This window comes from Phaethon lepturus, unplaced genomic scaffold (genome assembly GCF_000687285.1).
Source record: "Phaethon lepturus isolate BGI_N335 unplaced genomic scaffold, ASM68728v1 scaffold15293, whole genome shotgun sequence".
Classification (NCBI taxonomy): Eukaryota; Metazoa; Chordata; class Aves; order Phaethontiformes; family Phaethontidae; genus Phaethon; species Phaethon lepturus.
In genome coordinates, this window is record NW_010529847.1 from 11,049 (window position 1) to 23,007 (window position 11,959).

Consider the following 11,959-nt stretch of genomic DNA (forward strand, 5'->3'; position numbering starts at 1 on the left):
AAATCACAAACTCTTCCATCCAACCTGTGTGGTCAACAGCAAGACCACCTTGAAGTAAGTTACATAAATGGGTTCTCATAATTTCTTACATTGTACATTCAGTGCCCAAATCTGAACTGAAGATTTATCAGCCTATTGAATATTTTTTCCTTATAACTGTGACTGCTCTTTTAGTGGAGAATTTTGGATTACTTCATTTGTGTTAATTTACATGGAATAGGAAAGATAACACATTAACTTATATGTACAGCTGACTATGATTCAAGGATTTGGGTTTCAAGCTTTCCATATGACTCGCTTCAGATAGGCAAATTAATTCTTATTTTTATGAAAGATACTGAAGTGACATAAAATTCTTCATTACATCATAAACATTATGACATGTACTATCTCACATAGTACATATAATGATGCAGCTGAAGGAAGAGTAAATGAGATATTATTTCAATACTGGATGGACTTGCATAGTTTTCATTCCCTGACATTAGGGATGTGAATGTTAAATCCCTCTTGATTCGGACAGAGTTCTTTAGAAATCACTTGTATCTCTAACAGCAACATTGTGGGATGCTAGACAGACAGCTATCAATTCATTCCGAACCACCAAAGGAAAAAAAAAAAAAAAAAATGATTTCTGGGACATTACAACTACAAGGCTCACAAACATACAGCTAGTCCTAGTCTGACAGCAGCACAAAGCAATAGCAATGACAATCGAGAAAAAAAGATCAAAGAAAGAATATGGATAAACAATAAATGGTAGCTTCTTTCCATTAAAACACAAATACATATATGTATATGGCCATTTTAACATGAAATAGTAAGTCATACTGAATTTTTTAGAAAGGAATCTGAGGAAAAGTTTAAAAATTTATGCAGAGCTCACCAATGATTCCAGGTAATATTTTTGATTTTTGAATCTTACAATTCATCTTGGCAAGATCCATCACAAAAAGTTAATCTGAAATCAATGTATCAGTAGTATAGGCTAGGCCTGTTACTCAAGTTATTAAAACAACTTGACAAGGATGAAAAGGATTGTGTGTCTGAAAAGCAGTCTATTTTTTCCAAACAAATCACTTTGTCTAATGGAAGATACTATGCCTTCCTAAAGTCTTGCTCCCCAAGAACATAATCAGAAACAAATCACAAGTTTATTTTGTATACCCTTTACATTTGAGTTCCTTAGGCAAATATATTCAGGCTTGAAAAACAAATGTGCTTTAATATTCCTTATTCTAAAAGTAATGAAAGAGAGGAAGAATATCCTATAATATAAAGTTCTCTTTCTATTACAGCAGAACTCAACTATTTCACAGGCTGAACAACAACTGATGAACCAGGTTGTTTGAATCTCAATCAGCTAATAGTACAGGTACGGAAGTCTACAAACAAGGCAACCCCATGTCATTCTAGTTCTTCTAAAGCACAGGTGAGAACCTTCCACTAAGTGTATCTGAGAGAAATACATTCTGGTTACACAGTTACGTCACTCAATCACAGGAAACTTCATTTTCCGGCAACTATAATTACTAAGTAACTTAATGCATATTAAATATGAGACAAGCAGCATTTAAAAGACTGAAGGCAGACTTCCAGACAGACAGCAAATGCATTAACATACATTTAATGGAAGATCAAGACCTTTAAAAGACCACAAAAGAAACCAAAGAGACTTTGTTCCACTACTTTTTACAATCTGTAAGCATGTTAAAAATCAAAACACACATTATGAAGGCAGTGTCATCCATTACATTAGAGAATTCAACAGTCTGCTATCTAGAGCCTAAATGAAGTTATTGGTAAAGAAATGCGCTAGTTCCCACACTTGTAAGACACGGTCAGGTTGGCAAGACATGGAAAGACTCCCTTACATTATTTTTTCCTCAATTTTAAATATAGATTTGTGTTGTAATATACAGTACTCACCATAATCCTGTGCTGAAAATACTGTACTAAGTAATTCAGTTACACTCAGTTTTGTTATTACAATTTTACATGCTTATATGAAGTGCATACTATACAGCAAATAGTATATGCATGGTTGTTTTTCAACAAACCCTCACGATTTGCATTTGGTGGCAACACCAGAGCTGATTTTCCTCAGCTGATTTGTTCTTGAGTCAATTACTTCCTTCACATTTCTTCCCTGTAATGTAAATCTTAGGTCAGGACAAACTAGTGAGCAAGCTTTCTTCTAGAGTTTACCCCAATTCCACTGCAGAGATCGGTCGAAAGGAGTACGGTAAGAGCAGTGCAGCAAGTCCCATCCTGCCATACACCTGATGCTGGACTACACTGGATTGATACATACGCACCCGCTGCAGATTCTGCATTCCACCAATAATCCCACTAGCGCAATAAGCATTTTAGGATGTTAAGCACCATCACAGCTTTCTACTGAAAAGCCAGAAATGCAGACGCATCTGGGGATTTTATGTTTATTCACAACCTTAAGGACACAGAAGGAATTAATATGATAGAACTGATTCTACTCACTTTTTTATGACTCTTCAGGACTGAGGGTGTCACAAAAGCTTTGTCACAGAGATCACACTTGTATTTCTTATGCCCATCGTGTACAACTTGAATATGAACATTTAATGTGTCCTTTCTTTTGAAAGTAGCATCACAGTGATCACACTTGAAGGTCCTCTCACCTTACAAAGAGAAAAACAAGGTTTAAAGATACCAGATTTTTGTGGAAATACACTCATGCTTACTGTTTCAGAAAAATGAATAAAAGCAGCAAAGACAAATGAAAAGCTGTGTCCTGAGAACAGAAAGAAAAGGGAAATTACATCAGATAAAATGTCATTGGGAAATTAAGAAAGTAGTCATGACAACAATGTAGCCGGAAACGTGAGATTAAACTGTATAGCCAAAAGTGAAATGGCAACTAGTGGAAATGGCTTCCCGTGAAACAGAGCACAGGTTTTATCAGCACCTCCAGTAACAGACTATTTTTATGGTAACAAGCAAAAAGATGAAACAGGCTTCATCTTTTTAAACTTAAACAGTAAGAGACATCTTCCTGAATTTAAAAGGATTCTCAAAACAAGACATAGTTGCTTTGAGTAACCTATCTGATTCACATCAATAGGGGCAAACTCAAATGACAAAGATGAAATAATTTGGAAGTGTTATAGCAGTATTACTATTTAAACTGTGGTGATGTCATTGAAGGTCATGGCAGAGGCCAGGTTAGTATTGCTAATAGTTTTAAAAGTCAATGAATTACCTAAGACAGGGGAAGAAACATTGTATTCTGAAAATCTGCATACATCTTTTGAGAGGAAAAAGACAAAAAATAAAAATGTGAATCTTCAGAGAAATCATTACAATGAACTTTCTCTTTACCACTACTGTGAATGCATAAAAAAATATTCTCTTCCATTTGTTAACTTCTTGATTAAAATTACAAGTTAAACATTTGCAACATGGCCTTCATTCAGAAATCCACAGTCCACACTGGAAATCAGGTGTCCATATCCCACAAAGCTTTCCAAGCAGTTATATCACAAAGAAAGATCACCATAACCTAAGAAGTATCCTCCACTTCTTACTTTTCAGGACAGAGGTCTGATCTGCAGCCTCCTGATCCATATAAGTAAGATACAGACTTGTGTAAGCCCAAGCTTTTTCCAGTACTAATGATGCATATGTAGAGATACACTTATTTCCTTGCTATAGTTCATTAAAGGATAAAATCGTACCTGCCTTGGTCCCAGTGCAAAGGCCAATACGAATGGAAATTGATTTCAGTATGCTGCATATTAAAGCCCATTTGATTCTACATGTTGAAGCCCCAAAAAATCTTTTTTCTTTATTATATATTATACATGTAATACATGTAAGTGAAGCTTATCAATACAGTGGTGACTCAAGTACCCACAGACATTCCAAAGCCTAGAAAACCTGTTTTTCTCCCACATAATTCAACCATTACTTCCCCCTCACCTCCCCCAAATCTCTCTTTCTCTGTTGGTTTGGAAACAAAAGTGGTTTTGTCTTACGATGACACAAGCAGAATATGCTAAAAGGTATTAGGGTGTAAGTTGTCTTATCCTAAAATACTTTCAGTGTAGCTATTTAGAAAATTTTTTAAGGTCAACAGGGATACAATTTAATATACTGCTATGGGGAGCTTGAACACTGATACTGCTTCTAACTGTTCAGTGAAACACTTCAGTCCTCATCTTGGGAACGTGAAACCACTCTAACAAAGTGAAGTCATTACTATTTTTACTGAAGTAACATGCAATTTTCTACTGCTTCAAGGGAAAAACATTCAAGTAGTTTCTTTTAAAAGTTACTTCTTATAAAAACTTCTAGGCTTCATGGATTTTATTTTTTTATTTAGGTAGTCATTTGTTTCTTTCAATCTCTTAATAACTTATCTCCAAGTCTGAAAATAAACTGAAAAAAATGAAGCCATACCAGACATAATTTGAACTAATTACCATATCTTCTGAAGTAAGATGTATGATGTCCATAAATTTACATGATATCATTATGGTTTAAGACCCAATTTGACATTTGTTGAGTTTCAGGAGATTTGTCCCTTCTATCCTAAAGTTTTGTTTCCAATCACTCCTATCATTTTCAGTATTACACTTCTATTATGATTTGAGAAGATGACTTTCAAACAACAACAAAAAATAATACAGTAGCAAAAGATCCACCAATTTTCAAAATAAAAAAAACTCCAAAGTCAGGGAATTTCAGAACTAACATACTGTTCAACCGTATCTCCTCTGTGTGTGCACATTATAATACTCTTCACCTATGCATAGTTGCAATGCCAAGTATGTATTTAGCCAAGTCCTGGCTTCAGTTTAGCAAAATTTTTCAACATGCAAAGTAACGGGAAGACTAGAATTGGGTATTTTTTTTTCAAATGTTATCCTGGATGAAGACAAATAATTAGTGTTTCTCTTCAGCTTTCTTATTTAGCAGAAAACCTGTATCTTATTACAGAAGAGCCATCAGAACACTGTCTCCACTCACAGCTGGCTCACTGAACAGTCTTTATATCTTGTCTTTTTTTTTAAGCCATAGACAAAGATACATGAAAATGTATTAAAAAAATACCATTAATACACAACTATGGAGTTTCAGAGGCTCCTCAACGGCATAAAGCGGAAGTCTAAATCACTTGCAACAAGATGCAAGTACTAAAACTCCCTGAGCAGCTCTGGAAATCCTCTTGTAGACGACTACAGGAAAACACAGAGCTATGCAACCTATTTCATGAAACCTCACTGCTATGATAAAGAACAGATTTCATACAGTGAATGTAAGAATGTGTCGGTGCTTATGAACTGAAGCACTGCTAAAAACCGAACTCTTTTCAGTGCCTTTGGCTGATAAGAGTAATATTAAACTTAGCAAATAAATTTCTAATATTAATGTATGAGAACTGAAGAAAGAATTTCCATTATGTATTTTCAGTCAAAAGGTTTGCACTGTGCCAGATTGAGGTTTCTTACAAAATAAAATAGCAAAAGATATACATAGATTCTCTTCAGGCCTAGGCACTCTAGAGAATGGAAGTAAATAAGAAAGTATATGATTGACTTCAGCTCTTGCAACCACTGAAGGAGAGGAACTTTTTCGGAGTACTTGACATGAAACTACGATATCAATATCCATAAATGCCTCCAAAGATAGAAACAGAGCACGGACATCATATATCCTACCATGCCTTCCCCCAGAAATACAAAACTTAGTGTGAGTGTCTTTCCTAGGACTGGCTTTATCTACACTGCTGATACACTCTCCTTATGAAAAAACAAGACAATGAGTATCAGCACTACTTATGCTGTACTTGAAATGAGCAATCTTCAGTGCCCACTTCTGCTGAGCCCTGTAGAAGGAGCTAATTAATACTTCTCTCCTACTAACAAACATTCCGCATGTAGATTTTTACTCTGGAAAGCAAATGTATAAAAAGTATTATGCCTTTCTCAACAAATGCAATCCTGCTCATGCATGTCTCCACAATCCTAGACAACTGAATGATCCATGTGAAAATGCTCAGGGTTACTCGTTCTTGTTAGCCAGGTCTCTTAGGGCCTCACGAGCTAGTATGGTAGCTCATACTGGGCTAATACACTTATGTATCTTACATCCTTCCTAAACACTACAGCTGGGCTTAAAGGGTCAGCCCCAGCATTGCCAATGACATAATAAGAGCACAGTTACTAAAAGTATTATCAGCAGCATACCCAAGAGAAAAAGCTTGTTTGACTCTCAGAAGCGTGTGTAAACTTAATTTCATTTACACAGCTAGAACCTAGGAGAAAAAAAAAAGAGTTTGGATTTTTTAAATTATTTGTTAGACATATTTGATCTTGAGTTTTGAAAGATATATCCATGACACCTTTTCCAATTTCAACAAAAGGAATACCTGAAAAAATGAGTTTATGAAATATAATTTTTTCAAGTTTGTAAAATAAAATTTAAGTCATTCTACACCATTCTGCAGCATGCCAAGGGGATAAAACAACAAGAGGATACAGAGTTTTAAAAAAATATACGAAGAAAGCTGAACTTCAATTTTTCCTAGAAGTTTCAAGCTTCACAAACAATTTTTTTATTTCCTACAGCACAGAACAGTAAAGGCAGCTAAAAACATCTAGAGACTCTGTTTTTTCTCCTTTCGTTATAGAACGAGTATATTTCAGTGCTATGAGAGGGACTATCATCCAGCTGTAGCAGGACAATGTCTGTAATTCTGAGTTATCTCAAATATGAGAAACTCATTATCATGGCAGCACAACTTATCAGTCTCACAGTTAGGTCATGAGGGGAAGAGATCTACATTTCTTCTCTGGGAACACAAGCTCCTCTCAGACAACAGCAGAGCCCCTTGTTTTAATCACAGCCTTGAACTGAAAACTGTTTATCCTTCAGTTCATCCTAGTGATGACTTTCACTTTGTTATTGGTCTGTCAGCACTTCTTTTATAGGACTCTACAGACGAGAGAGATGCAGTATGACTATAAAAGCTTTGCTTATATTCTGCTGTATTAAGGCCTCCTTGTTAAGTTGGTCATTTGTTGGGGAGTTTTTTTCCAAACTAAGAAGAAAAAAGGTTTAAAAATTTTCCCTGTGATTAATAAAAACACCAAATATTACCGGTTTAAGGCTTTGACTCATTTTGGAGATGGTTTTAGCTAAGATGGCAGAAGTTACCACCTTCAAACACCTTTCTGTCCTTCAGCAAGACATGTCTCCTTTTGCACCAAGGAAGACTGACTAGGCAATGTCTGTGCCACTGCAGTTCACAGTCTAATATATTTAATATTTGCTTAAATAGTGGTGGTTCAGAAACAGCTAAACCTGCCACAAATCACAACCTTAACTCAAAGATCTCAAATTCCCCAAGCTCCCATCCTCTTTTTTTAAAAAAAAGAAAAAAAAAAAGTAAAAGTATATGTTTTTAGAGCAACCTTTACCAAGGCCTACAATTCTGCGTGCTGTGTGTTACTCCTTTTGGATATTCTGCAAATGCTTGGTTCATTAGAATACACATTGTTGAACAGGTTTTTAAGTTTCCCCCCATAATTTTTATTATTTAACACTGGAAAGAGATTTAGCAAAATTCAGTGTTTTATGAAATTGCAGCAGCTTTGAAAGATTGTAAAAGAACAAACTAAACATGCCAGTCTAATAGTTCATCTAACAGAAAGACTATTATATAGGATTAAAAAAAGAAAAATTTGTGGTTTTCTTAATTATACCAACATAAATATTACCCAAATCGAAGTACTGTCTTCTAAGCTACAAGACTTTTAGTTCATTAATATTTTCCAAAATCTAAATTGCTGACATTCACAGGGTTGAATGGTAGTCTAGGGCTCTGTAAATACTAAAGATGGAGAAAATGTCACCGAAAATAAATCTTTACGCAGTCAGTTAAAAAACAGTACAGAATGTCAACAAGTTACTCAGGAGGGGAAAATGACCACAGCATTTCTCCGGGCTGCTAGTTCTATGCCAGAGACAGGAAGCATTAGCCTCAGCTTGCACAGGAGAGAGAATCTCAGTTTCAAGCTCTAAACCAGATTACCTCCAAAAGCTGAGTAAACCACCAAGTTATCCCTGCTTCCATTTCTCCTTTCTTAAAATGGAGGTAACACTAGCACGCTTAATGCAGAAATAAATATCTTGTAATCAGACCTCAAATCATTACTAGATTTTCTACAGCATATTTGGATTTGCATTTAAGTGCATTTAAAGACTTGAATTTGGCTCTGAATTTTCTAACTCCCTGGGGCTAGAGTTGAATCTTAATACTAATTTAATATAGCAAGTTGCATATTGGAGCAAGGTGCCATATGTCTGTTTTTCTCAGTCAAATGTGAGAACTGAGGAAGTTCTTTTTCCTCTCTGACTTAGCACTTACTGTTATGGATTAACAGATGTCTTTGTAGAGAGAATGGGGTTCGGAACAAAGCTTTGCATTCCTCACACTGGAATGGTCTCTCTTCAGAATGGGTCTGCAGATGAAAGACAACATGTCAGAGGAAAGGCTCAGGGAAATCAATTAGCTGTCATTACAGTAATTATAGCTAATTTTCTAGACTGGATTCAGGAGGGGATATCACAGCAATTTGAAACATCAGGGGATGAAGAATTAAAACAGTCATTCTGCCATTATCCAGAATCCTGAAAGTCAGCATAGCAGCTACCAAATAAGTGTACCTTCCCAGTCCTCAGAAGTGTTACATGAGGTGTGCATGTAAACAGAAACAAAAATAGGGAATAACCAGGGGAAAAAAAAAAAAAGTACAAACTCAGTTGCATTGCTTCATCAGTACTAACACTGGCCTTAAGTACTTCCTAAAGTGAATAAATGCTTTAAAATTAAACATAGGTATACAAACCCCTTTTTCTCAGTTAAGTTTGAAGGTAAAACTGATCTGATTATCTCAAGATAGCATCTAAAATCTGGCACAGAAAATTTCTCAAATCATGAGACTAGTCTTACATATCCTTGTTTCACCTTCTTGTATTAAAAGAAAAAAAGAAAACAAACAAATCTACAGAAGCATCAGTATGAACATTTTTGTTTGCTGTAGAAAAATTCATCATAAATGAAACAGCCTCAAAGCCATAAATAAAATAAAAGGCTAAGCTTGCATGAATCTCTCAAACTGCAGAGTTGTTGAAGCAGATTTCTCTTCTGGTGCTTGGGAAACATCCAGCTTCATTCTACTTTTGTAAGTCTCAAAGTACTTTCCCTGTTTCCTTGTGTTACTGAAGTGCTGTCCCACTGTACATAGTAAATTAAACCGTACAATTTATTATCTACCCAATTTCCTACTATTTTTGCAAAGGAAAACAAGGTTTTAAAGCATGAGTGTATAAATATTGTATGAGCTCACAAGGACTTTAAGTAGAAGCTGCAGTGCCAAGAGGAAAATGGAATGGACAGTAAGTGTTTTATAATATGCACGAAATAAGTTAAATGAGTTAATTTTGTAGACTAAGGGTAAATACTAGCATAGCACACATTTATATAATCTTTTCTGCTATTCATAATACCATACAACATTTATAGCTATCCCTTAAACTACAGAGAAAAAAAAAGGACTGTGGGGAGTCAGCATAATTATTTGGATGTAGACTGAGGGCCTTGAACCTAGATGGATTTTAACAGAAATGTCCTCTTACATACACAACAGTACCAAAACATTAGAGTACTTGCAATGGTATACAGAGGCTTTGGATTCAAAGTCAATTCCTTGACCTCAGCCTATGTCACTTAAAGTGAAAAGGCAACAGGAGCACCATCAAATGTGTGGAATATATCACACATTACATAAAACCTGCTGAATGTTTCAGTCCAGCTTCTGCAGGTTTACATCACAGTTTGTGTTAGCTGACAACCTGCTTGGCAGTCTCAGCAGCCAGGCCAAGGATTGACAGGACATGAAGAGACTGAACTACCTTCTCACCTCAATAGGTGGTTCCTCCAGAACAGGGTTGAGACATATTGACGAGACACTGTGGGGAAGCTCGCAGTGCTGCTGTCTGTGCTGTACCTGTTCTGTGGATAAATAGAAGGGTTCAGTCCCTAGGGCTGTCAATCTGGCACCTTTCACGAGCGCAAAATTCATGTTTATTTTAAAAACGCCCTGTTTCAGAACACTCACCCTTGAGTGATAGTTCTGAAGAGCACAGTGATTTGTACAGAATTCCTTCTTAGCATCTCCTTGACAGTTCTCCTAGTCCTTTGATCAAAATACAAGTATTCTTCTGCATATCTTAACTCCACTACAAAGAAAAACACCTAACTAGACATACCCACATGCAAGGGTACACAGATCATCTGCCTCTTTTGTGAATAATCCAGAAACAAGCTAGGTCTACCAGAAGATGCCATGCAAATCTTAATGAGGAGAGGTATTTCCCCAAACGAGCATATTAGTTCTAATAGTGTCCTTTTTTGTCCTACTAATAGGTTCCAGATCAGAGATAGCTTCCATTTGGTCAGAGCAGGGGACAGCCATACGATCAAATGAACTGAGGATGGGCTCTCATGGAATATTTAATGGCAGCCTTTCCTACCATAGCATTTGTGGAGGCTTAAACCCAGCCCAAGGCTACTTATTCTCAATAGAGACACTGAGGGAATACAGTTGTTTCAATTCATTATACTCCCCGGGACCAAATAACCCTCGATTAACCATAAACCCTTTAAAATCCTGCATCTGCTGACCTATTTCTGCTCACTGCCATAGCCTCGTATTTTATTCTCTGAACTCATCCTCCATGCATAGCAACAAAGGAGCAGATGGAACAAAAACTTCTCTTTCTCCTGTATGGAAGTAATCTGCATTATATGGCAAGAATATGTACCTTCATCCAATCTAACCTGCATAAAAGGTGACTACTTTTATCTGTAGCACAATCCAATACTGTATTTGCCTCTTAATTTGAGATACTATTGTCTTCCCTCATCAGAAAAATGGAACCATATTCTTCATATGATGACTTAGTCGTATAGTCTGAGCTTTTTCAAAAGACATCTGAGCTAGTTCCACATCGCATAACACTTTTCAGTGCTGACACCTCCAAGCAAGTGACAAAGCGAGCTTGCACACGCACCTACACAGAGCAGTGCAGTACTTGTACAGCAGCAGTACATCAGAGAGGTACCACAGGGAGACTAACAGTTCCTGCCTCTCAGATCTGTAGCTATAAGGCCATAATGAGTGCTAAATTAGGGTTCACATTACAATGCTCCACTGAACATAGCAGATATACTCTTAGCAACTCCACTGTCTATCTCCCAGTGAAATCCTGTGAAATGTGAGGAACTAATCTCCTTCTGTACCTTTGAAATAACCCAATATTCACCCACATCTGAAATCTTTAAAAGCACATGTTGTGGGAGCCTTATTTATTCTGATACTTCCAACACAAAATCAGATTAGACAGCCCCACTGAAGGAATCACAGAAAAAATAGCAATGACAAGTTTCCATCTAAAACACAAAACAAGAATTCAAAGGCACAAAATGTATACATATACTCTTTCTTATTATAAATAAAAAGTATGTAGCTCTGCTGTAAAACCCAAATATTTTTCAAGTGTGTTGCTACCAAACTTGAAAGTATGTTTTCTGTTAAATGCTGTTCATTTAAGTGTTTTTAACTACTATACCCATCATTCATACTGCGGGTTTCTAAGCTCCCTGCTACTAGCAAAGTAACTGTGTCCTGGAAATCAAGAAAGCACTGTGAAATTATTCAGAGGCCAACTTTAATTCCTCAAAAAGAAAATGAAATCTAGGAGAACATCTTAAGGGAATACGCACCTAAAGAATCATTAAAAACCCAAGCTGAAGAAATATATAGAAGTATGATACACAATAAAGGTTTAAATTTCCACTGTTACTGAATCGACATTCCTGTGAACAAGCAAAAGAACTATTGTCCTCTTT

The 11,959-nt window shown here is 36.2% G+C and overlaps 1 protein-coding gene across 1 annotated transcript in view; it reads right to left on the reverse strand.

Annotated features, from left to right (window-relative positions):
- Positions 1-11,959, reverse strand: part of PRDM5 (PR domain containing 5) — a gene marked incomplete at both ends in the record, with an annotated part of 54,947 nt that overhangs the window by 974 nt on the left and 42,014 nt on the right. Inside the window, 2 exons of the mRNA XM_010284070.1 lie at positions 2,500-2,660; positions 8,414-8,507. Of these exons, the coding sequence (XP_010282372.1) occupies positions 2,500-2,660; positions 8,414-8,507 (255 nt within the window). The remainder of the gene's footprint in view (positions 1-2,499; positions 2,661-8,413; positions 8,508-11,959) is intronic.